This window comes from Onychomys torridus, chromosome 20 (assembly GCF_903995425.1).
Source record: "Onychomys torridus chromosome 20, mOncTor1.1, whole genome shotgun sequence".
In the NCBI taxonomy this organism is placed as follows: domain Eukaryota; kingdom Metazoa; phylum Chordata; class Mammalia; order Rodentia; family Cricetidae; genus Onychomys; species Onychomys torridus.
Genome location: NC_050462.1, coordinates 46,996,558 through 47,022,983, shown reverse-complemented (window position 1 = coordinate 47,022,983; position 26,426 = coordinate 46,996,558). Strand labels below are relative to the sequence as shown.

At 48.6% G+C, this 26,426-nt stretch overlaps 1 protein-coding gene and 2 non-coding genes across 10 annotated transcripts in view; 1 reads left to right on the top strand and 2 right to left on the bottom strand.

The window, feature by feature from the left end:
- Positions 1-21,708, bottom strand: part of Smarcc2 (SWI/SNF related, matrix associated, actin dependent regulator of chromatin subfamily c member 2) — a 29,409-nt gene extending 7,701 nt beyond the window's left edge. For 6 of the 8 annotated variants that reach the window (XM_036169863.1, XM_036169867.1, XM_036169864.1 and 3 more), the window contains exons 1-16: positions 21,534-21,708; positions 19,462-19,581; positions 17,771-17,856; positions 16,714-16,795; positions 16,532-16,624; positions 15,154-15,223; positions 14,858-14,927; positions 11,252-11,327; positions 10,965-11,096; positions 10,623-10,738; positions 10,260-10,384; positions 5,568-5,627; positions 5,428-5,465; positions 5,047-5,177; positions 4,789-4,860; positions 40-153 (exon numbers count right to left, since the gene is read on the bottom strand). In XM_036169863.1, the coding sequence (XP_036025756.1) occupies positions 40-153; positions 4,789-4,860; positions 5,047-5,177; positions 5,428-5,465; positions 5,568-5,627; positions 10,260-10,384; positions 10,623-10,738; positions 10,965-11,096; positions 11,252-11,327; positions 14,858-14,927; positions 15,154-15,223; positions 16,532-16,624; positions 16,714-16,795; positions 17,771-17,856; positions 19,462-19,581; positions 21,534-21,644 (1,496 nt within the window). In that variant the 5' untranslated portion in view covers positions 21,645-21,708. The remainder of the gene's footprint in view (positions 1-39; positions 154-4,788; positions 4,861-5,046; positions 5,178-5,427; positions 5,466-5,567; positions 5,628-10,259; positions 10,385-10,622; positions 10,739-10,964; positions 11,097-11,251; positions 11,328-14,857; positions 14,928-15,153; positions 15,224-16,531; positions 16,625-16,713; positions 16,796-17,770; positions 17,857-19,461; positions 19,582-21,533) is intronic. The other 2 variants (XM_036169869.1, XM_036169870.1) reach the window with 1 other exon arrangement.
- Positions 1,378-1,541, bottom strand: LOC118571272. Its single transcript, XR_004943312.1, has one exon. It is a non-coding gene; the product is annotated as a U1 spliceosomal RNA (small nuclear RNA).
- Positions 21,709-22,389: 681 nt separating the features above from the next.
- On the top strand, positions 22,390-22,471 carry Trnas-cga. Its single transcript has one exon. It is a non-coding gene; the product is annotated as a tRNA-Ser (tRNA).
- Positions 22,472-26,426: the final 3,955 nt, after the last annotated feature.

Genomic DNA, 26,426 nt, shown 5'->3' with positions numbered 1-26,426 from the left:
CATCCTCTCAAACTCACTCTCCTCAGAAGCAAGACCCACCTCATGATAGCGCAGACATCACCCGCCAAGTTCCGCCGACAGGCAGTGGACGTTAGATACTCCTGGGGATTCAGTCGGTAAGTGTCAATCATGAAGTTTCGATACGCCAGGTAGCTTAGAAGAGTCAGAAAGACGAAGAAGAAGAAGAAAATTAATGTTTGTTGAGGCCGAAGGAGAGGAAAGATGGGGAAAGTGGTAGTGACCCTCCTGTGTGACAAGGACAGAGAAGGTCATCTAACTCAACTGAGCACCCAGCATTCTAACTACACTGAGTGGTCCAATGTTTCCTGCTGGGGGCCGACCAGGCAGCCCAGTGAAGAGCACTTGCTATTCTTGCACAAGACCCAGGTCGGTTCTCAGCACCCACATGGTGGCTCATAATCATCCATAATTCCCGTTCCAGGGAATCTGATGCCCTCTTCTGAACTTCATGAGCACAGGGCACACACGGTACACACACACACACACACACACACACACACACACACACACACACACGCAGGCAAAACACTCAGACATAAAATCATAAATCTAAAATACAAATGTTTCTTGCACTCTCCTTGATGGCTTCTTTAATTAAATGAATTAGCACCTTACTTTTACCTAGGATTCCTACCCTCCCAAGTGCTGAGGTTACAGGATGCTAAACTTAACCAACTTTTGAAACAATAATCTAAAGGTAAGAAAAAAAAGCCTGTTTCCCAAAAGACACTAAGTCTAAGGCCTTAGCCATGCAACCAGCTAACCAGCCTCATGCTGGAGAAGAATCTTCAAGACTGCTTTAAAAAAATTTTTTTTTCTTTTGGTTTTTTGACATGTTTTCTCTGTGTAGCCCTGCTTGTCCTGGAACTTGCTTTGTAGACCAGGCTGGCCTCAAACTCAGAGATCTGCCTGCCTGCCTCCTGAGTGCTGGGATTAAAGGTGTGCATCACCACTGCCCGGCTTGATGATTTTTTTAAATTTATCTTTTTTTTTTTTTTCCTGGAGCTGAGGACTGAACCCAGGGCCTTGTGTACAAGCACTCTACCACTGAGCTAAATCCCCAACCCCAACCTATCATTTTTGAGACAGTACTATGTAGTACTGGCTGGCCTTCAACTTGATCTGCACCACAACTCCACATCCCAAACACTGAGATTATATACCACCATCCTGGCTTTTAATTATTTATCTTTATTTATTTACTTATTTAGAGTCAAGGTCTCACGTAGCCCAAGCTGGCCATATAGCCAAGGACAGCCTTGAACTGCCAATCCTCCTGCCTCTGCCTCCCAAGTGTTAAGATTACAAATGTGTAACACTCCATTTTTTTTTTTGTTTTTGTTTTTGTTTTTGATTCAGGGGAGAGCGGGAACGCAGTCCCCCATTACCACAAATTATGCCGTCGAGTTTCTGGCATTTGGGGAAATCGGAGGGGTCAGCACATCCGGAGTGCAATGGATAAGCCTCACCCTGGGAAAACCACCTTTCTGATCATGGTATCTCCCCTGCCAGGTAAGTATAACATTCCGTTTTTTAAAGTTAGTTTCTACACGATAGTTTTATTAATGCATTTACACTTATTTTTCTTCACGTGTAGGCATCTGCAGTCTATGGCACACATGTGGAGGTTGGACAACAACGTCCATGAGTGGATTCTCTCCTGGCCAGGGACCAAGCTCAGGTGAGACTTAGGTCTGCTGCGCCACCCTGAAAGCTCTCTCATCCCTTCTCTCTTTTCTTTTTTAAACTCTTACTTTCTCACACACTTTTATTTACTAATTCTGTGTATGTGTGCATGAGCATCATGTGGACCCTGGTTGTCAGGTCCGGCAGCACGGCTTTTACCTCCAAGCCATCTAGCTCACTTTCTCTGCCTGTTTTTTCAGAGCTGAGGATCGAACCCAGGGCCTTGTGCTTGCTAGGCAAGTGCTCTACCAATGAGCTAAATCCCCAACCCTGCCTTTTTTTTTCTTTTTTAATTAATCAATTTTGTGTGTGTGTGTGTGTGTGTGTGTGTATGCATGTGTGTGCACATGCATGCTTCAAGGCATGTGTGGGGGGGTCAGAGGGCAATCTATGGAGTCCATTCTCTCCTTCTACCATATGGGTTCCAGGAATCAAATGCAGTTCACCAGGCTTGGTGGCAAGCTCCCTTACTCACTGAGCCATCTCACAGACCCTTTGTTTGTTTTTGCTTTAAAAAAAAAAGATTTATTGGGTTGGGGATTTAGCTCAGTGGTAGAGCACTTGCCTAACAAGCACAAGGCTCAGTGGTTAAGAGCACTTCTTCTTGTAGAGGACCCTGGTTCAGTCCCCAGTAGCCACAGGGTGGCTCACAACCACCTGAACTCTAGTCCTAGGAGATCTGACACCCTCTTCTGACCTCTAAAAGCACCTGTACATACATGGTGCATGCTCATACATGTAGGAAAAGCATTGGTACACATAAATTAAAAAATATTTAGACTTGTTTTATTATGTGTGGGGGTATGTGCACTTGCATGCCGATACTCCTGGAGCTGAGTTATAGGTAGATGAAAGCCACTTGATGTGGGTGTTAGGAACCAAACTCAGGTCCTCCGCAAGAACAGTACACACTCATAACCATGGATTATCTCCACACACACCCCTCTTTTTTGTTTGTTTGAGGCAGAGTCTCTCTATACAGCACTGGCTGTCCTGGAACTCATTCTATAGACCAGGCTGGAGGCTGGCCTTGATCTCACAGAGATCCACCTGCCTCTGCCTCTAGAGTGGTGGATTAAAGACATGCACCACCATGTCTGGCTTTTTTTTTCCTTGAGACAGGAATTCACTTTGTAGTTCAAGCTAGTCTGGAATTGCTTTGTAGCCCAGACTGGCCTACAACTTGTGACTCTGCCTCAGCTTCTCAAATGCTGGGATTACAGATGTAATTTGTATTTTGAAGTTAAAAGATTTAAAGTCAGATGCCAGTCATATCATGATAATGTTGTCAAGCTATCTGAAACTTAAGAGTCCTTTTGTGTCACACAGGATGTCCATGGAGAACTACCTGTGTCTGGCATATTGTAGCTCAAAAATGGCAGCTGCTTTTGCTGAACCATTCACAGTGGCCTGTAACTCCAGCTCCAACAGTTCCAACACCCCTTTCTGGCCTCTGTGGGTGCTGCACTCACATGCACATACCCACACACATTTAAAAATTAAAATAAATCTTGCAGGGCAGTGGTGGTGTATTCCTTTAATCCCAGCACTTGGGAGGCAGAGGCAGGTGGATCTCTGTGAGTTTGAGACTATCCTGGTCTACAGAGTGAGTTCCAGGACAACCAAAGCTATATAGAGAAACTCTGTCTCGAACTCCCCCGCCCTCCCAAAAAAACCCCTCTTAATATAAAAATAAGGTAGCTTTTATAGAGTATAAAATCTGAGAATCCAAGCCAGACTACAGATCCAGATCCTGGTTTTACTTCTCACTAGCTGCGTGAACTTAACTGACTTCATCTGCTCCTCCCACCAGCATCCTGGTCTGTAAACTAGGGACAATAGGCATCAGCCTAACAACCTCCTAAGACTAGCCAGTGCATGGTGGAGACGTAAGTCAGTGCTGGGGGGGTGATACACTCAGTAGACGTCAGCAGTTCTCATTTAGTATTCCTGAAAGCACACCACATGGAATCATGTCATCTGGTCACTAACTCCATTTCCTTCTGACAAACCCTGCCCTCCTCAGGAGGAAGAAGAAACCCATACCAAGCTATGGAGAAAGAAACAGGTGAGAAAAGATGACTCCACAGAGGGGAAGCTGGGCAGCAGCAGCAGGTATGGAGGAAACTCTCCCAGTTCTCAGCCTCGTCTACCTTATCATGTGCTCACTCAACACCCCTCACCACAGACAATTTCCAAGCCAGGTATCTTAGGAGAACCAGAGAGATGAGTAAGAAGTTTGCAGAGGGCTCCGGGTGGGAGGTTATTAGAAGAGAGTGTGTCCTACATGACACATATGGAAAATAGCAATTATCAGATCCAATAAACACCAACTCATAGCCCTAAACCTGTGATTTTACTATTTATTTTTGAGATCAGGTCTCACGGTGTAACCCTGGCTGGCCTTAATCTATGTAGATGAGACTCAGACTCACAGAGATCTGCCCTCTGCATGCATGATGGTGCTAGAACACACATCTGCCTGCCTGCCTTCTGCATGTGCGGTGGTGCTGGGACAGAGCTCCTGTGCACGTCAGGCCCCAGTTCCACTTCAGAGCCACATTCTCCAGCCCTGGTCCTGGGCTTTGCATGCTACTCTTCCAGATGTGCACTCCATCTGGTATTTCTCAGAACTGGACCTTCCTTCTAGTCCCTTCTCTGGTTCTCTTTTTTCTTCTCTTTGAGAAAGTCTAGCTAGGAAGCCCACCCCAGCCTCCGATTTGAGCTCTTCCTTCAGCCTCCCACGTGCTAGACGTGAACCACCAGGGTTGGCCTTAGCTTGTTTTTCTATCAGTATTTCAACCTAATTAAAGTGGCTGCATACACTAGGGTTATGTGCATTTCAGATAACATAACAATCATGGGCTGGAATTCTCCGTGTCTGTTAAAATGTGAAGCAATGGCAGACACTTGTTTATACAGAGAGCACGCTCTACGGTATCATCCTCAGGCACACCTAGAGAGCAGGTTTTAAAGGGTTAGGCTGTGATCTGGAAGCCTGACAGAGCCTGGTTGGATGTTGCTAATCTGGAGGGTGAATGCAGAAAGGACACCAAAGAGAGTCATGAGCTGAGATCTTACATCTCCGGAGTCTTGGACTTGTTCTTGCCGTTGAAGAACTCAGGGAGAGCCCGCCGTTCGATGGCGTGAACACTGCAAGAGAAGTTACAACGGATTCAGAAGGTACTAGGGGCGGGAGAGATGCCCTAAGGGAGTGGGGTCATAGGCACCCTGAACTTGGAGGGCAGTCCTGGAGCGCCTCTGGAAGGAAGCACACCGCCACCTCGCTGCGGCAGGAAAGAGGCCGCCCAAGGGCAGAGGGCTAAGCTGGCACAGTACCTGTTGTAGTCAAACCAAGCGGCATAGCTGGGAATGATGATGTGGTGGGTCTGCTCAGTCACGTTATCCTCGTGCAGGTCTGGATTCTTGGTCTGCTCCCCTTTGTTGCCCGTACTGCTCTCCTCCTCATCCTATGAGTACGGAGGCTGCTGGACACTCAGCGTTCCCACTCCCCGCCTAGCATCCCTCAGTTTCTCCCTCACCCAGGAGCAGGGACACTAACAAGAGGTGAGGAGGAGGAGCACCATGGGCCCTGGGGCTCTGAGTGGGCTGCGGCACTGAGCGACAGCTAGATTAACCTATGGTGGGAAAAGCCCAGGCAGAAGGAACTTTACAGTCACAATCACACAGAGAGGTAGAGCCTCTCTAAACTGGCTCCACCTTGCCCGTGGTCTCCATGCTGTCATCCTCCTGCTCGTCTGAAAGAGAAAGAGGGCCAGATGTAAGGCTAGAGCCTGCAGGGGAGCAGGCCCCTGGAAAGCCAGAAGGCTGGGGAGGTGAGCTCTCCCTGCCTGCCTTACCCAGGTCAGTCACGGTGCCTCCTTTGACTGGGGCCGACTCCGAGTCCTTCTTAGTGTTGACTGCCAGGAGAAAGAGCCACTGTATTAGACGTGTTTGCCAAAATCAAGCCCTCAACTCTCAACTGTTAACAGTTTTACATAGCTTGCTTTCTCAAAACAGCTTTAAAACACACTAGTTAATTTACTGCCTTACCCAACCAATGATTTCATTTAGCTTCCTTATCTGTGTGTATAAACTGCTATGATTCTCCTGCCTCAGCATCCCGAGGGCCATTCCTGTCTTTGACTGGTCCTGGTTTCCCTATATCATCTTCTATGAATTTGAACTGGATCATCTATAGCTGGGTAGTTGGACACTACCCTTGGTGTCCTGGCAACTGAACCCAGAGTCTCATGCACGTATTCAAGTGCCCCACCGGACTACAGCCTCAGCCCTGAGCCTTTCGTGTCTCGTGTATTCCAGGCTTCCACCTTGCTATGTAACCAAGAGTGATCCCAATTCTCCAGCCTGCACTTCCTGAGTGCCAGGATCACAGCCCCACACCACCACAAGCCCAGTCCCTCAGAACTCTTGCTTTTCTTTTTCCTCAGTTTTTTTTTTTTTTTTTTTTTTTGGTTTTAGCTTTTGAAACAGCCTCAGGCTGGAGAGATGGTTCTCTGCTTTTACAGAGGTCCTTCGTTCAACTCCCAGCATTTACATGGTGGTTCACAACCATCTATAATTGTAGGGACACAGAGTGCAAAGCCCTCTTCTGGTGTGCAGATGTACATGCAGACAAACACCCATATACATAAATAAATCAATCTTTTTTTTTTTTTTTTTTTTTTTTTTAAAGAAACAGATTCAAGCAGCACAGGTTGGTTTTGAATTCACTATGTGGCTAAGGCTGGCTTTGAACTCTTGATCAACCTGCTGAGCACTAAAATTACAGGTATGACGGGTGTGGTGGCACACGCCTTTAATCCCAGCACTCGGGAGGCAGAGGCAGGCAGATCTCTGTGAGTTCGAGGCCAGCCTGGTCTCCAAAGCGAGTTCCAGGAAAGGTGCAAAGCCACACTGAGAAACCCTGTCTCAAAAAAACAAAAAAACAAAAAACAAAAAAAGATTACAGGTATGAGCTACTATACCTGACTTAACTTCTTCTTTCGAGACAAAGTCTCATTAAGTTGCCCAGGTTGACTTCAGGAGTCTTTCTACAGTCCTGGTAGGCTTGGTACTACTTACACCTCTCCTGCCTCAACCTTGCAAGTAATTAGAATTATAAACCTATGCTAGGCCACCAGGCCCAGTTGAATGGTTAGATCTTAATTAATTAATAATATTATTGTTTTGTTTTGAAGACAGAGTCTCACTGTGGAAACCTGGCTGTCTTGGAACTCGCTGTAGACCAGGCTGGCCACCACGTCTAGCCAGACCTTATTTTTATTTTATTTATCTTTGAGACAGGGTCTTTCTATGAAACCTTGTTTCTGCCTCCAGAGTGCTGGAATTTAAAATTATGTGCCTGCTGGGCGGTGGTGGTGCATGCCTGTAATCCCAGCACTCAGGAGGTAGAGGCAGGTAGATCTCTGTGAGTTCGAGGCCAGCCTGGTCTACAAAGCAAGTTTCAGGACAGGCTCCAAAACTACAGAGAAACCCTGTCTTGAAAAACCAAAATAAATAAATAAAATAAAATAATGTGCCACCATGCCTGGCTTAGACATTTATAAACAAGATTGTTTAAAACTGTTTGCCGTGCTGGGGATAGAATGCGGGCCTCTGCACCCACCAGGCAGGTGCTTCACAATATGCTGTACCCCAACCTAATCTTAAAACTTTTAAAGCAAGCCACTTTGCTCAGCTGACGCCATACACAAACGTCCAGGAGAAAACAGCATCCAAATCTCAGCCCTGAACTATATTTCTGGAGTATCAGAGGCCAGTGAATGGGACAGAGACCACAAGCCAGTACTAGAGGACAGTGAGTGTCCTCTCCAGTGTGCAAAACGTGACCCACTGAAATACAGAAGAAAAGCTCTTCTCTTTAGAGCTGTTACTGCTGCTCTTCACATGTTGTCTTATATCTGCTTTAATGTAATATGTGTGTGTGAACATGTGTAAAGGTGCCTCTGGAAACAGGAAAAGAGCACTGGATCCCCTGGAGATTTTTTATTTAATGTAATCCAGTTGTGGGTGATGGGAACTCCAGGTCCTCTGCAAAAGCAGCATGTACTCTTAACTGCTGAGCCATTTTTTAGCCCCAACATTTTTCTTTTTAAAAAAATTCAAATGTATTGACTATGTGTGTAAGTGTATGTGTGTTTATGTGGAGGTCAGAGGTCTACATTGGTGTTGTTGTCTATCACTCTCTCTTTTTTGAGATAGGGTTTCTCACTGAACTTGAGCTCAGATTCAGCTAGACTGACTAGTTAGCAAGGCCCTGGGCTTCTCCTGCCTCCACCTCAGAACTGGGACTATGGCACAAACTGCCACACTCGGTGTTTTATATGGTGTATTAAAGATCAGAATTCATGTCCTCAGGATGACCCATCTCCGCAGCATCTTTTTTTTTTATTTTGAGACAGGGTCTCATCTATCCCAGGCTGGCCTTCAACTACTCATTCTCCTGCTTCCTACACGCTGGAATTACAGAGCTGCACCAGTGTTGAGTATTGAACTCTGGGCTTCATGCACACTAGGCAAGCACTCTAACAAGCAATATCCTTAGTCTAGCTTTCTTCTATTTTTTTCAGAGACAGGGTCTCTCTGTGTAACCCTGGCTGTCCTGGAACTCATGCTGTAGGCCACGGTACCCTCAAATTCAGAGATCCACCTGCCTCTGCCTCTTGAGTGCTGGGATTAAAGGCGTGCACCACCACCACCCAGCTACTATAGGTACATTTTAAAGCCAATAGATTTTACTTTCACATGGCCAAAAACACCCTATTAGGAAAAAAAATCCTGCGCACACCTTTAACTCCAGCACTCAGAAGGCAGAGGCAGGCAGATCTCTGCGAGTTTGAGGCCAGCCTGGTCTACAGAGTGAGTTCTAGGACAGCCAGGGCTACACAGACAAAGCCTGTCTTGAAAAACAAAAACAAAATATAATTTTTTAGAGGTTTATTTTTATGAGTGTTTTGCTAAAAATGTATGCCTGTGTACCACCCACATGCAGTGCCAGAAGAGGGTGTTGGGTCCTACTGTACTAGAATCCAACAGTTGTGAACCGCCATTATGGGTGCAGGGAATCAAACCTGGGTCCTGGGCAAGAGAAGTAACTGCTCTTAACCACTGAGACAACTGCCCAGTCCCTACCCCGCTCCATTTTTTCAAATGATAATGTTTGCATATGTTTTATAACGGTCCTAGAGTAATGCTTTAGTAGTATAATTTGCATAATTTGTCTTGAATATATATATATATATATATATATATATATATATTGTCGGAGCTGAGGATCGAACCCAGGGCCTTGCACTTGCTAGGCAAGCACTCTACCACTGAGCTAAATCCCCAACCCCAACATATATATTTTTAACGATTTATTTATTTGCATTTATGCTTGCCTACATGTGCATCTGTGTAGTCTGTGTAAGGGTGTTGAATACCCTAGAAGTGGAATTAAAGATAGTTGTGAGTAGCCGGGGTGTGGTGGGGGTGGCGGCGCACACCTGTAATCCCAGCACTCTGGAGGCAAAGCCAGGAGGATCTGGGAGTTTGAGGCCAGCCTGATCCAGGACAGGCTCCAAAGCTACACAGAGAAACCCTGTCTCGAAAAACAAAAACAAACATGTGAGCCACCATGTGGACGCTGGGAACAAAACTCAGGTCCTCTGGAACAGCAGCCAGTGCTCTAAATGCTGAGCCCTCTCTCCAGCCCCCTTCTTGAAATATATTTTATTGATGGGAAGGTATAATCAAAGCTATTAGGGTAGAGATAGCTCAGTCAGTAATGTGCTTGTTGCGCAGGCCTGAAGGCCTGATCAATCCTCAGTATCCATGGAAAAGGCAGGCACAGGCACGGTGGCATGAGCTTCTACTCACAGCACTGGGAAGAGAGAAGAGCAGGTCCCTGAGGCTCACTGGCAAAACAGACTAGCCTAATCCTGCAATCCCAGGTCTCAAAACACAAGGTAGAGGAGAGAACCAATTCCCAGTTGTCTTCTGACCTCCACATATGCACTGTGGCAAGTTCTCTCCCCTCCTCGCTCTGTCTGTCTATCTATTTGTCTCTGTCTCTGTCTCTCTCTCTCACACACACACACACACACACACACACACACACACACATACACGCACACACATACGCACGAACGCACGCACATAAATGTTAAAAACACAAGGTAGAGATTCCTGAGGAATGACACCTGACGGTGAACACTGGCCTCTATAAGCTTGCGGACGTGTTCACACATACACAAAAGGATTTGTAGTTCAGTGGTAGAGCATTTGCTAGTTCACAGGAGATCCTAGGTTTGATCCTCAGGTCAGAAAAACAGAAAGTTTGCAGACAACTGCTGTTAGTTGAAAGCGTGTCCATATCAGACATGGATATAAAGCAAGAGGATTTCTCGGGGTAACGATAAATTTCACTAATCAGCTATGCAGGAAGGAAAGCTACTTTAGATCTGAAAAATCAGCCTTTTTAGGAGCTTGGCACAGCAGGGATGGGGAAGGGTGGGGTTAGCCTGGGGGCTCAGCTTGGCCCATACCTGTTTTGGGGAGTGTCACCTCTTCTACATTTGGGACTGGAGAGGGCTCATCCATGTCTTTCGTCAGGTCTTCTTGTTCCTCCTCTCTGTGGCCTCGCTTTGACTTGGTGTAAGGTGTTGATGGTCTGGAAAGGGAAAGAGAGACCCATCAGAGTGGAGCCGGGTGGAACAGAAGCCAGCACATGCAAAGTGATGGGCTGGTGCGGAAGCTTTCTGTCGGGAGACTAAGCTTTCCTTCAGTTCATGACAGACTACCACCACCAAGCAGGCGCGGGAAGATCCCCTCCCGCTCCTCTCAGACACCCAGGCGTGCGTGCGTGCGTGTGTCAAGAGGACACGTGGGTGCGGACGAAGGCTGCATACCCTTTCTTGGCGTTCTTCTTCTTAGCTTCTGGGGTTGGCGAAGGAGAGGGAGAGCGCTTCCTCTTCTTATAGTTCCCCCCCTTTTTGTCCCGTCTGTCTGAGTCCGGGCTGTTTACCTGCACACCAGAGGACTGGCATGAGTGTGCGCCTCCAGCTCCCAGGGAGCCTTGTTCTTCTGAGGACTAAGCTAAGTGCTTAAGAAAAAAAAGAGCGGATGGGCCTTTGATCCCAGCACTCGGGAGGCAGAGGCAGGGGATCTCTGTGAGTTCCAGCCTGTCTACAGAGCGAGTTCTGGGACAGCGAGGACTGTTACACAGAGAAACTCCGTCTCAGAATTTTCACCTCATCTGTCAAGGTCTTAGCTGAAATCTTCTTCCGTCGGGAAGCAGGGCTTTTGTCGTCGCTGACTTCATAGTCCTCCTCATTCATCCACTCATTGAAAGTGTCGGTGTCGAGGATCCACTTGGCATGAACCTCGAGTGCAAAGGCAGATCGTGTTGGAGAGTTACTGGAAGCCACGGCTCTGTCTAGAGGCTCTCCACACAACAAGCCCACAGCACAGAGCCCCTGCTCTGGAGAGCGCTCTGGTCCTGGGTGTTCCTCCAGGGGTGGAGGTTAGGAGAGCTCACCTTCCTAGGCTTCTCAGGAGTTGGAGCATCTTCCACAGACGCTTCTATCTCACTAGCTGGAATCCACGTGTCGTAGCTGCCAGGAGAGAGAGTCAGCGTGAAGCAGACAACAGGACGGAGTGGTAGAAACCAAGTGCAGTCTTGCACTTTTCTTTCTTCACTGCAGAGACAGAACTATGGGCCTTGTACGAACTAACAAGCTCTACCACTGAGTTACACGCCCAGTCTTCCCTTGTCCATTTACAAACCATGTTCAGCAGATGATTTGCCCAATTAAATTGGGACTATTATTTACCACAAAGCAATAAAAGCATATTATAAAATATTTCGAGCTGCTGGACATGGCAACTTATGTCGCTAATCTCTGCACTCAGGAGGTTGAGGCAGGAACACTGACTCCAGTTCAAGGCAAGCCTGAACTATATAGAGACTTCAAGAGCAGCCTGGCCACCGTAGTAAGATCTTGTCTCATAACAAAAATGCAGAAGAGGGCTAGAGGTAGCTCAGTGGTAGGTAACTGGCGAGCAACATGGCTCCTGGACTCAAACTATCAATAACAAAACAGGAACAAGACACTAAAGCCAGGCTTGGCAGTGCATGCCTATAAACCCAGCACTCCAGAAGCCCAGGAAGAAAAATCTCGTGTCTGAGGCATCCTGAAGAGCATAGTGAGATTCCGTCTCAAAAATCCAAGTAGCAAACCAATCAACAAACAAAAACACAGAAGAAAAAAAAAATTAAAAAAAAAAAGTATGAAGATAACCCAGCATAGGTGACTATGGGAGTCTGGGGTCAGCCCGCGTCACATGGTGAGTCCTAGGTACCTGTGTCAGCTCACACCACTCCCTCAAAAAGAATTACAGGCCGGCGGTGGCGGTGCACACCTTTAATCCCAGCACTCAGGAGACAGAGGCAGGCGGATCTCTGTGAGTTCAAGGCCAGCCTGGTCTCCAAAGCGAGTTCCAGGAAAGGCGAAAAGCTACACAGAGAAACCCTGTCTCAAAAGGAAAAAAAAAAAAGAATTACAATTATATTACACTTGGTATTTATGGTTTCTTTGGTAACTTTTAAAAATCATTTTCTTTTGTTGTTATTATTATTATTATTATTATCCGTGTGTATGTGTTAGGGCATATATGTATGTGATTGCAGGTGAAAAGGAGAAATTATTTCGGACATGTTCATGAGATGTTTTCAAAGTGCTTTCTACACTTTGTTTCTTCCCGTTGTTCTTTTTCTCATAAATGTAAATGTGCAACATTCACTTATGTTATGAAAAGCTAGTCTAAAATGTTTTGTATTTAAAAACAGAATTAAACTACTCTAAACAAAAAAAAAATCATTTTCTTTTAATCTTACATGCTGGTTTTTTGCATGTGTGTGTGTGCCCCCTGAAAGGAAGGTCATGCTATCTCTCTCAGAGGGTTTAGAAGTCCTAGGCTCAAGTGACCCTCCTGTCTCTACCTTCTGGGTATCTCAAACTATAGATGCTAACCAATATGTCTCACTTAAATTTGCCTATAAAGTATCCACATTATATCACTTTAAAGGCTGCATAATAGCCCAGGGTGACTATATACATCTTTGGAAACATTTTTCCTATTACATATAGTTTAGGCTAGCCCTAAACTTCCCAGGAAACCAAGGATGAATCTGAAATCTTGATCCTCTTTCTTTGGCATCTTAAGGGCTGAGATTACAGCTTGCTTTTGCTTTACATCAAAACCTATGACGCCAGCCAGCGGAAAGGCAGAGCATACGGCTGCATGCCACACAGCCTGAGGACTGGAGCTGGACCCCTGGAACCCAAGAGGGATGAAAGCATTGGCCCCATCCTGACTTCCAGATAGGTACCTGTACACATGCAAGCGTGCGCGCGCGCGCGCGCGCACACACACACACACACACACACACACACACACACACACAAGAAAGAGAAGGCCAGGTGTGTAGAACAATCCTTTAATCCCAGCATTCAGGAGGGAGAGGCTAGTGGATCTTTATAAGTTCAAAGCCAGTTTGGTCTACAGAGCAAGTCAGGCTAACCACGGCTACAGGTGAGACCTTGTCTTAAACAAATATGTATGTATGTACGTACATACGTATGATAAAAAAGGAGAACAAGTTGACCTGGGGGATGATACAGTCAGCAAGTATAAAGACCTGAATTCTATCCCCAGAACTGGGCAAGGGGTTGAGGAGATGGCTCAGCAGTTAAAAGCAACTGTTGCTCTGGCACAGGACCCAGGATCAGTTCCTAGCACCCACATTATGGCTCACAACTATCTGTAATTGCAGCTGAAGACAATCTGTAGACACCCTCTTCTGACCTCTGTAGGCACCAGGCTTGCATGTAGTGCACACACATTAATGCAGGCAAAATTTGAATCACATACAATGAAACAATCCTAGGCATGGTGGCTTATGCTTGCAACCCCAGAGCTTCAAACGTACAGAAAGTGGGATCCAGAGACCCTCTGGCCATCCAGTCTAGACCAATTGATCCAGGCCAATGAGAAACCCTGCCTCAAAGGAACTGGACAGCATTCCTGAGGATGAACTGAGCGCTCTCTCTCTCTCTCTCTCTCTCTCTCTCTCTCTCTCTCTCTCTCTCTCTCTCTCTCTCTCTCACACACACACACACACACACACACACACACACACACGAGTAAAAACACATTAAAAAAAAATTGCTGGCTGGGCGGTGGTGGCACATGCCTTTAAACCCAGCACTCGGAAGGCAGAGGCAGGCGGATCTCTGTGAGTTCGAGGCCAGCCTGGTCTACAGAGTGAGTTCTAGGACAGGCACCAAAACTACACTGAGAAACCCTGTCTCAAAAAAAAAAAGAAAAAAAAAAAAGGTGGCGCACACCTTTTAATCCCAGCACTCAGGAGGCAGAATCAGGAGAATCTCTGTGAGTTCAAGGTCAGCCTGGTCTACACGGTGTGTCCCAGGTCAGCCAAAATCGCGAAGTAAGACCCTGTCTAGCTGGGTATGGTGGTGCTCCTCAGTAATCCAAGCACTGAGGAGGCTAAGGCTGGAGTCCAGATGACCTGGTAGTAAGATCTGGTCTCAAAACCAACAAATAGCAAAAGGCAGTGAGTGGTGAGAGATGGCTCAGCATTTAAGAGCAACTGCTGCTCTTGCAGAGGACCCAGGTTCAGTTCCCACCACCTACATGGTGGCTCACAACCATCTGTAACTCCAGTTTGAGGGAATCTGAATTCCTCTTCTTACCTCTACGGGGACTAGGCACTCACATGGTTCACATACATACATACATGCAAATCATTTATATACATAAAATAAAAATAAACAAACCTAAAAAAATAAACATCAAACAAAGAAAAAGGGAACACACACGCACACACCCAAAGCCAGTGTGGTGGTGCATGCCTTTAATACCAGCACTGAGGAGGCTGAGGCAGGAGAATTGCTATAAGTCTGAGGCCAGCCTGGTCTACACAGCAAGTTCTGTGCCAGCCTGGATTACACAGCAAAATCCTGTTTCCCAAAAAACCAAACAAGGAAATAAACAATCCAGAAACAGTGCCTCTGGCTCTGGCGGTGGCAGCTTCTTCTAACTCCCGAGACCCCGTCCTCACCTGTCAGGGTAGTAGCCCCAGTGCAGAAGAACTTGTTTATCCCTCTTCATGACTGGCCGCACCCATTCCTCTGAGGACAGAGACAAAGAGAGAGATGAGCTGGGGACACAAAGAGCGACCAGACAGAGGCTTTACTTAAGTGTCCTGCTCCAGCAGGAGACTCAGTAACAGGAACTCATGGGATGAGGATTTAGGATTGCAATGCTCGGAACCTCAGGTGGTGTGTGGTGATCTAAGTCGCCCTCCATCCCCTAGCCCAAACCACCACAGCCGAGGACAAGAAAACCTGGTCTCACCTTCTTCTAGGTTCCCTGGGACAGGATATACAACATGGGAGGCATTGCTCTTATCCTCAGTGATGGTTCCCTGGGGAGCACAAGGAAAAGCAGGTAAATCTGCTTCCTCTTGAATTACTCTCAGGAATAAACAAAATTACAATATAACCACAGATCTCCCTTTCTAATGACATCTTTCTGTGGTGGCATTAAAATTAGTTTGTACTTTCTAGCAACACCACCTAGGTGGCAAAGAAACACAGTGGAAATGATGTGTTAGCACTGGAGAAAAACCAAGGAATTAAATGTCCCCACAGATAACCCTCTGCATAGATACCCTACATACACTGGCTGTGTTTGTGTGTGCGGAAGCTAGAGGTACAAATAACCCTCTGCATAGATACCCTACATACATTGGATGTGTTTGTGTGTGCGGAAGCTAGAGGTACAAATAACCCTCTGCATAGATACCCTACCTACACTGGCTGTGTTTGTGTGTGCGGAAGCTAGAGGTACAAATAACCCTCTGCATAGATACCCTACATACATTGGATGTGTTTGTGTGTGCGGAAGCTAGAGGTACAGATAACCCTCTGCATAGATACCCTACATATATTGGATGTGTTTGTGTGTGCGGAAGCTAGAGGTCAACTACAAGTGTCCTTTATATTTTTGAGACAGTTAACCAGGAGCTTGACATTCCAGCTAGATTAGCTGGTTAACAGGCCCCCAGGATCTACTGGTTTCTATCCACAGCACTGGAGTTATAGGTACAAACCCCAACATCCAGGCTTCACATGTTCTGAGGATCCAGACCCAGGTCTTCATGCTTAGAGACCTACCCATAGGGAATTTAAATGGACCGAATGTGCCTACCCATAATATCTGTTTCTTATTAAATAGTTCCACAGAGCAGAGATTTTGTTGTGGTTGTTTTAACAGTATCACTTCACACACAGTCCAGGTGGGTCTGAACACACTATGTAGCCAAGCATGACTTTGAACTTTTGATCTTTCTGCTTCTACTTCTCAATTGCCAGGGCAGATCACTGCACCTGATTCCAAGGTTGAATTTATCTGAAATCAGGCATGTCTAGTGCAGTGGAAGACGCTCTCTCCTTCATCCAGGTCAATGCAATGCCAAGGAGCAGTGACCCCCATCAGGCCTGGGAAATGGAGGGGACAAACAGGACCAGTACTACTCAAAGACTTGACTGTAGTTTTCCACTGAGTGGAGGTGGGGGTGGGTGGGCACAGGACAGAAGAAAATGTGGTGCCAGCTGCCGCCTGGTGGAAGACACCATCAATCATGGAGGAACAGTGTAACACAATGGTAACAATGTGTAAACCAGTCAGGAGGACAGAAGCCCCTGACTTACCTGCCCTCCCTCACACTCACCTGATGTCTCTTAACAATGTCCTTTAATTTCCCTAGCAGTTTGGGCTCAATCTCTGGGCACAGGAAAATGTTAGGTCGAGACAGGCAATTATTCTGCGAGAAGAAGTAGATGAGATGAGGGAAGGCCATTCTGTGTTCTTACTTCGGAAAGGGAAATGGTGGGGGACGTGCTTGACTATTACCTGTACCAAGGACTTCTCAATGGTCATGAACATTTCCACATTGCGGTCCATGCGTGACGGATTCTGAAAATCGTAGCGCCGCCTAGTAAAGGGACAATAAGCCGGTAAATTATAGTTTATGTCTGGGGGAAAGGAGAGGGTACAAGACTTTTTCTTTTTTAATTTATATTTTTATTTTATGTGAATGGGTGTTTTGCCTGCCTGTGTGCACCATGTGCCTGAGGAAGCCAGAAGAGGTCATGGGATCCCCTGGAACTGGGGTTACAGAAGGCTGTGAGCAGCCATGTGGGAATGGGACCATGTCCTCTGGAAGAGCAGCTAGTGTTCTTAACCATTGAGCCATGTCTTTAACCTCAAGTGTACATAACTTCTTTTTTTCCTTTTTGGTTTTTCAGGATAGAGTTTTTCTGTGTAACAGCCTTAGCTATCCTAGAACTTGCTCTGTAGCCCAGGCTGGCCTCGAACTCAGAAATCCACCTGCCTCTGCCTCCCGAGTGCTGGGATTGAAGGAGTGCACCACCAACTCCCAGCTTGGTACATAACTTCTTTCTTTTTCTTTCTCTTTTTTTTTCTGTTTTTCGAGACAGGGTTTCTCTGTGTAGTTTTGCGCCTTTCCTGGATCTCGCTCTGTAGCCCAGGCTGGCCTCGAACTCACAAAGATCCACCTGCCTCTGCCTCCCGAGTGCTGGGATTAAAGGCGTGCGCCACCACTGCCCGGCGGTACATAACTTCTTAACAGGTGAAGTTAGGAGATAATCTTGTCATCGATTTTGTCCCAATCACAGGGACGAAGGGTTCCTGGTCTCTTGCATGTCACTCTGTGTTTAATCCAAAAGGACAAAGTCTGAGACGCTGGCCTAGAGCCCTCTCCCCACAGACTCCACACCCACTCATTTGTTGTGGGGACTCTTCTGACTATCACATCTATTTTCCTGATCTATCAAAATAAAAAGACATACAAGATGTCTACTGTGTTCTCTCGATTCAGAAGGACTCCAGGAAATAACGGGAATTTTCTCTAAACTAAACATAAAAAAGCAGAGAGAAGGCATCTCACCATCCCTGGTCACTCTTGAATTTGTAGGCAGCTGCAAGAATATGGCACAGGGATCCTCCTGCTTTGAAATCTAGGAAACATTTGATCTACAAAATTGAGACAGGGAAGAAGTGTGTGAAAGTTACATTGTAAAAAAAAAAAAAAAAAATTTTTGTCACATAAAAATCCTGCCACAAAAATCCCTGAAATTATCTCCCTCTCAAATGCTCTCAAATGTTTTGTTTGTCTGTTTTTTAAGACAGTGCCTCACTCTGTAGCCCTGGCTGGCCTAGAACCCACATAACCAGACCAAACTGGGCTGGAACTTGGAGCAATTCCCCTGCCTCTATAGAGGCCTCTATCTCCTGGGTACTCGGATTAAAGGCGTGCACCACTATGCTCGACCCTCAAAGTTGGAACCCAAGTGTCATTGTATCATGTGACCTGGAAAAGTTAGAAAAGAAACCAATATTCATAAAGAAAATGTCACTTTGGACCAAGCACTCCCCTGGATTACCTCATATACTACTGATGAAACACTACAAAGCAGGTCTATTTAATTCATGTGGAGATGAAATTATTAAGACTCATAAAGGTTACCCCACAGTCATCATGTAGTAGAACCAGGACTAAATACAACTTTATGCAAATGCAAATCTCATTGCCCCTTTTAAGGAATTACATGTATTAATTGTGGTGTGGGGTGTGGTGTGTGTGTGTACTAGTGGAGGCCACAGGATACTGTTCTCTCCTTCCAGTGTATAGGTTGTTCAAGAGACTAGGAATGAGCACTTTATCCACTGAGCCACCCCTCCTTTGTGGCCCGGAAGATACAACCCAGGGCCTCTCACAGGCTGGGCAAGTGCTCTAGCTACCAGAGATATATCTCCAGAACCCCTTTTCTAAAAATTTTAACACAGGGTGTTGCCAAGTTTCCTCGGCTGGCTTCAATATGTGATCTTCCTGACTCCGGCTTCTTCTTTGTCTTGTTTTTCGAGACAGGGTTTCTCTTTCTAGACCTGGCGCCTGCCTCTGCCTCCCGGGTGCTGGGATTAAAGTCGTGCGCCACCATACCTGGCTGTGACTCAGGTTCTGAGTGGAGGGTATATCAGATGTGCGCCACCATACCTGCCCTCAAACCTCACTCCTGCATTTCACCTTTTTAGATTTATTTATTTTGCGTATGACTGTTTTGCCTTGCTGTGCTTCATATGAGTGTCCATGAAGACCAGAAGAATCCCTGGAGTTGGAGTTATGGATGGCTGTAAACCACCATGTGGGTGCTGGGAATCAAACCCAGGTCCTCTGCAAGGGCTCCTAACCACTGAGCCATCTCCCAAACTTCAGAGAGAGACACCGGAGGACTAACCAACCCCACATTCTCAGATGACTTGTTGCGGAATAACAGAACAGTCAACCGGGAGCTAATTCAAGCCGTACCCCCCACACTACTAGTGGAGACTGTTACTGTAGGAGACAAATCTACAAATATGAAATCTGAAGGGAAAAACCGTGGGTTTTATTTTTGTTTTTCTTTTGAGACAGGGTCTCATAATACAGCACACACTGTCTAAACTGCTATGTAGATCAGGCTAGCCTCCAACTTTGATTCTCCTACCTCAACCTCCCTAATTCTGAGATTCCCTGCACTTAGGGAAACAACAAAACACTCCCTTCCAGTTTGGAGGATTCGCCCCTCCCCCGGCACTCACCGGCAGTTTAGTAAGGGGCGCGTTGCTGACATGTTTGCCAAAAACCTCTTCCTGAAACTGGAGCAACTGTACAACGAGGCTAGACAGGGACTTGTTGGTCGGTGGTTCTGCTTGTATGTACTGAGGGAGGAGGGAAAGGAAGAGAAACGGATTCCAGGCAGGTTCTCTACCGCCTCCCATTGCCTTTCTGTGAGTTCCTGGAGCCCCGGGGCCGACGAAAGTGTGCTGTGTAAAGAGGGCTCTAGCAGCGCCTCAATTCTAGTGCTGCAGTCCAGGCTGCTGGGGACGGACAGCTCTGCACTCTTTAGCTGCACCCTGACACTGGCATTGCAGGGACACCCTGAGAGGTGGCCACCTCATCCCCAACCAACAGTAAAATCCTGCAGGTTTATGGAGTTCAAGGCAAGACAACAAACACCCTTTTGAGGCTCTCCGTGACACAACAATGTTATTTCTTGGGGGAACACGATTTAAAAAAACAAAAAAACAAAAAAACAAAACACCAAGTTTCCACCCATCAGCGGTGAGGCAGGGCAAGCTGACTTCAAAACTCTGCCTGTACGTTTTGCTTCCACTGAAATCAGACGTGGCTGTCATTGTGGGGGATCTCCTCTCTAGCAAGGAGCGCAGACCACATACCTGTCCTGATAACAAGTAGGAAGACAACATCCACCTATCCTTTCCGAGGAAACAATGCCCTCAAACATTGCCGTCCCACGCTACCTGGAATCCTACCTTTCTGTTCTGTTCCCGGCACCGGGAAGCTAATTTTCTCTTTACCTTTTGACCCTTACCCTCTCTACCCAGAAGAGAGACAGCACCTCTCGGTGGGAGGTGTAAAAGGATCCGCGAAGGGAGAAGTCCATGACAAAGAACTTGAAAGCTGAATCAGGTCACAGCTGTTAATCCCCTCGGGGCTCCAGACTACGACCCTAGGTCTGGTCTCCCTTCAAGAGGTCAAAAGCAGAAGACCGGGAACCAGAGCCCCACGCTGGGGGTACACACAAGCCACAGACCCAACAGCTGTTTGTCAAGAGGCTGACATCCACAAGGAACCCAAAGGGTTTCAGAGCCAAACTCACACCAGGATTAGCGGGGAGACCTGAGGCTGTCCGCTATATTCTGACAGTGGCAAAGCTGGGGTAGCAAGAGTTGGGATTGTAAAAGAAAGCTGGTGGGGGGAGGGCTGAGAGGGGGGGGAAGAACCCCTAGCCAGGGGCAGCGAGGAAGCAGGCCATGCCCAGGAAAAAGCCTAGCGTCAATGAAAGCACAAGAACGAGATCTGTTTTAAAAAGGAAGAAAAAGGACAGGTAGGGCTTCTGCAACCCTTTTGTTCACCACCCTGACGCTTTCCAGTTTCGGGGTGGGGGTGGGGACTAGCGAGAGGAAGCCTACCCCAGCCTCTGGACCTGCTCAAACCCAAAGCGACGCCAGGCCGGGGTGCAGAGCGACGACTTGATTGCGAAGCCGGGGGAAGGGCTGCGGGGCTGCGGCCCGGGAACTCGGCGCGCCCGGGTTCCCCGGAGCAGGCGGTGTGCATGTGTGTGTGCATGAGTGTGTGTGTGCATGAGTGTGTGTGTGCATGTGTGTGTGTGCATGTGTGTGGAAGCCTGGGGGACAGGTGACTCCCCCCAGGTGGAGACGCCGCCGACGGCCCCGCTCGATGCCTGTCCACCCTCCTGCCTCCTCCATCCGCCTCTGCACCGACACAAAGCACGCACCGACCGACCGACCGGCCGACCGACCGGGGAGGCCTGCCTGGGCCGCGCCGGGACCCGGCTCGGCGGGGCGCTCCGGGGGTGGGGTGGTGGGGAGCGCCGCGGATCGCACACCGGGCGAGGGCGATCGGGCCCCCGGGCTGGCCGCCGCGGGGGAGCGCGGGGCGGAGGGCACGGCGGGGGCGGGGTGGGGGAGGGGCGCGGCGCGGGGAGGCCGCGGGGAGGGCGGGAGGGAGGGGCGCGGCGGCCGAGGGTGGGCCGGCCCGGGAGCCCGCCGCCGCCGCCGCCCGCGAGCCAGCCCTTTGTCCCCGCCGGCCCGGCGTCCCCCGTGCGGGCCCGGCCGGCGGCCCGTACCTTCTTGTAGTTCTTGCCGAGCCAGAGCCGCACGTTGTCGAACTGGGTCACGGTGTCCGCGGCCTCGTAGTACTTCACGTTGGGGCCGCCGTCCTTCTTCCGCACCGCCATCTTCTCGGGCTCGGGCCCCGCCGCCGCCGCCCGCCCGCCCCGCTCAGCTCAGCTCCCGCCTCCTCGTCCTCCGCCTCCGCCTCCGCCTCCGCCCGCCCTCCCGCCGCCGCCTCCCGCCGCCACGGCCGCCGCCTCCCGCCGCCTGGGCCGGCCCCGGCCTGCCGAGCGCCCCCTGCCGGCGGCCCGGCCCGACGCGGCGGGAGGGCGGGCGGGCGCCCCCGGCGGGCTCCCGGGCAGTGGCGGCTGCTCGCCGGGGTCGGTCTGGCGGGGCGCGGCCGGCGGGCGGCGGGCGCGGGCTTCCTCTCGCACCGCACGGGGCCGCCGGTCTCCGGGAGCCCCGCCCCGCCGCCTCGGGTGGCCCCCATGGTGCGGGTCCCTGTGGAACCCCGAGCCCCTCGGCTCCACTAAGTCCCTTCCGTGTGTCCCCACGTCTCTTCCGGCCCCACGAGTGTCCCTGGCGCGCCGGGCCCCCGCGCGCCCCGCACCCTCCGGCGCCCCGCACCCCGGGGGCCCGCGGGAGGGGTCTCTCCCCTCTGGTCCATCTTCCGGCCTTGCCAGTCGTCTCCGATGGAGGAGTCGGTTGCCGAGCCCCGAGCCCCGACCCTCCCGGGCCAGGCGGGAGGGAGCGGAGGGAGCGGCTCGAGGCGCGCGCCTGCGGCCGGCCACCGCGCCGGGGTCGCTCGAGCGGTCCGCGGACGCCGCGCGGACCCTTTCTGTAAGCCCGCGGCAGAGCGCAGTTTTGGGAGTCACGGTGGCCGAGTGGTTAAGGCGTTGGACTCGAAATCCAATGGGGTTTCCCCGCACAGGTTCGAATCCTGTTCGTGACGGCTGTCTTTTTTTTTTTTTTTTTTTACACCACACTTCACTGGGTCAGGTCCGGATAGCTGCATTCTACACAGCTGTAACACAGCTGTATTGGCTGCTAGCATATCAGGCACTTTGAGAATTCTGTAAAGCACAAGGCCCTGGGTTCGATCCTCAGATAATAATAATAATAATAATAATAATAATAATAATAATAATAATAATAATAATAATAATAATAAAATAATTTTAGGCAGGACCTTATGGATCCAGGCTGCCCTTGACCTTGTCCTGTAGCTGAGATGACCTTGACCTTCTGATCCTCCGGCCCTACCTTTCAAGTGCTGGGGTTACAGGCGTGTATGAGCACACCAGGTTCACGTGGTGCTGGGGGCCGAGTCCGGGGGTTCAGGTATATGCTCAGCAAGCCCTCATTTGAATTTTCTTGAGATTAACATCAGGTATTACAGGCCTATTGAAACTTAACCACCTCTGACCCCGCAGCCAAGACAATAACTTGGTATTGAGTACTCGTTCAGTACCAGAAACAGGTTAAAATCTCTATGTATATTAACCAAACTAGGGAACTCATCCTTTCTCAACCTCTTACCCTTTCACCTTCCCCACTTCTTGGAGACTACTTGTTCTTTTTATATTTAATTTCTTGCATAGCAAAATCTTCTCCATCCTTTGCTTTTTCAGACGGTCTCACTGCAGCCCAGAGTGGCCTGCATAAGACACAGGGCAGTCCTTCGCCTCTGTCCTCTCACTGCTAAGATTACATTTGAACCACCAGACCCACCTTGCGAGGAATCTCTCCTTTCTTTTCTTTTCTTTTTTTTTTTCTCTTTCATAAAAAATAAATAAATAGGGGTTGGGGATTTAGCTCAGTGGTAGAGCACTTGCCTTGCAAGCGCAAAGCCCTGGGTTGGGTCCTCAGCTCCGGCAAAAAATAAACAAGCCAACAAACAAATAAATAAATAATTCTACTTATTCTGCCTTCTAAATGTTATTTATTTTTTTAATTTATTTTTAAAATTTTATAATTAGTTTAATTGTACATATCAGCCACGGATTCCCCTGTCCGACCGTCCCCCCCTCCTGCCCCAATCCACTCCCCATTCCCATCTCCTCCAGGGCCAAGACTCTCCTGGGGAGTCAGCCCAGCCTGGTGGATTCAGTCCAGGCAGGTCCAGTCCCCTCCTCCCAGGCTGAGCAAAGTGTCCCAGCATAGGCCCCAGGCTCCAAACAGCCAGCTCATGCACTAAGGACAGGTCCGGGTCCCACTGCCTAGGGGGCCTCCAAACAGTTCAAGCTGATCGACTGGCTCACTTATCCTCTAAATATGTTTTAAATCAGCCCGGTTTCATGGTGGTCCTACCACTTGCCAGTCTTTGAGAAGATGCAACACACCTTTAATCCCAGCACTTGGGAGGCAGAGCCAGGTGGATCTCTGGGAGTTCAAAGCCAGCCTGGTCTACAGAGCGAGTTCTAGGACAGCCAGAGCTACAGAGTGAGACCTTGTCTACCTATGAGGATCATGGGTTTCTATGCTTGGGTGTACTGAGGCAGCCACACAACCACCAGCCTTACCCCTGCCATGGCTGTTTGTGTGGCACAACCTGACACTTAAGCACTCTTCCAGGTTTTTATTCCGTTCCATCCCCTGGTTATCTGGCCTTGTCCAAGCTGTTCTGTGTTGATAAGCTCTTCCTCATCATGTGTCCTTGGTCTCCTCTGGTCGGATGTGATGTCTCTTGTGTACAGTCCCAGCACTTGGGAAAACTCACCAGGAAGATTGCTATCAGTTCAAGGTCCGACCGAGTTGCATTAACGACCTCTTTCAGTAAGGGCTGGAGACGCAGCTCAGCTGGTGGAGTACTGGAACATGTGAATCCTTAGGGTCAGTTCCTAGAATTACATGAACTGGGTGTGATGGGCACATACCTGTAATCCCAGCACTCGGAAAGTGGAAGCAGGAGGATCGGAAGTTGGAAATCCTCTGCTACATAGCAAGTCTGAGGCTATCCTGTGCTACATAAGACCTGTGTTAAAAAATAAAATACAAAAAAAGAAAAGAAAAGAAACTTCCTGCCCACCTCTGGCTCATCCCATCCTCCACCCTAACCGTACGGGAAGTCTTCTTCACACTCAAGTCTTTTACCTTGTTACGTGAATGAATGGACCCGCGTTTTCATCGTCGGGCAGACTGGGCTCTAAGTGTCCTGAGAGTTAGGAAGGAGTTTTGTTTTGATCTCTTCAACAAGGCTTTAAACACAGTTGTGATCCAAGATGTATCACAGTAACAAATAGAATCCCATTTTCCGCATGCTTTCAGATTAAACTCCCTGGAGAGCCAAAGGGAGAATTGACCAGCAGAGGGCAGTCAACAGTCGTTGTGAAGGGAAGAAGGCCCCCCCCCTCCCCCAGTTAACAAAATGGAGGCTGCAGATGGAGGGGACCTCGACCAGCCTGGGAGTACTTGAAGATCCTCCCTCCTTCCGCTGGAAGCCTCAGGGGTGAGACACCACTCCAGGGGTTCTAACCTGCATCTCCAATAGATACTTCAAATTTCTCCTTGGGCATGGAGGCACATCCTTGTGATCCCACCAAAGACAAGGCTGAGGCAGGAGGATCATGAATTAGAGGTCAACTTGGGCTACATATTGAGTTCAAGGCCAATCTGGGCTGTAATAAGGCCCCGTCTCAAAAAAAATATTTTTTAAAGACTTATTTTCATGGTTATATTTTACCACTGTAGGCTTACATACTCTACTTTACCCCGACAGACCCATCTATCCTTTGACTTCATGATGAATGGACTGTCCCCTCCCTGTTCTGGAATATATATACACCCCACTCAGTGTTTTAATTCTCAGCTCACCTTCTCTGATTTAACTTCACTGAGGTTTACAATCCTGCTCGTCTGGCTTCCTATGACAATCTTTCATACCCCTTTGTCTCAGGGTTTCTGTTGCTGTGACGAAACACCATAACCAAAACAAGCTGGGGAGGAAAGGGTTTATTTGGCTTATGCTTCCATATCATAGGCCATCACTGAAGGAAGTCAGGACAGGAAATCTAACCGGGCAGGAACCTGGAGGCAGCAGCTGATGCAGAGGCCATGGGAGGGAGCTGCTTACAGGTTTGCTCAGCCTGCTTTCTTATAGAACCCTTCCCCAACAATCACTAATGAAGAAAATGTCTTTTTTTTTTTTCTTTTTAAGATTCATTCATTATTAGACTTTGACACCACCCCTTGCTTGAATCCCCCCCGCTTTTTTTAAGAACATGTATGTCTGCACATATCCCTGCAGGCCAGAAGAGGGCACCAGATCCCATTACAAATGGTTGTGAGCCACCATGTGGGTGCTGGGAATTGAACTCAGGACCTCTGGAAGAGCAGTCAGTGCTCTTAACCGCTGAGCCATCTCTCCAGCCCGGAACTTTCTTTTGTAGACCAGGCTGTCCTCAAACTCACAGAGATCCGCCTGCCTCTGCCTCCCGAGTGCTGGGATTAAAGGCATGCACCACCACCACCACCACCACCACCACCCAGCCCGAGTTTTGGTTTTTTCCTAGTACAAGTAGTTCTTTCTGCATTCAATGCCTCTGAAGCTCAATATTTCTCCTGCTGGCTGTGGGCGAATCTGCTGGTATTGTGTTGGTGTCTGTCTCAGTTTGTCATCTGCTGTGGACAATAGTGTCTTGTTAAGATCAGGGTGGTTTCTCGCAAGGCTTCTTTTTGTTTTGTGTGTATAGGTGTTCTGTCTGCATGTTTGTCTGTGCACTGTGAACATGCCTGGTGCCTGAAGAGGCCAAAAGACGGCAATGGATCCCTGGAACTGGAGTTCCTGACAGTTGTGAGCCACCACGTGGGTGCTGGGAATTGAACTCAGGACCTCTGGAAGTACAGCCAGAGCTCTTAACCACTGAGCCATCTCTCCAGCCCCGAAGAAAATGTCTTACAGTTGGATC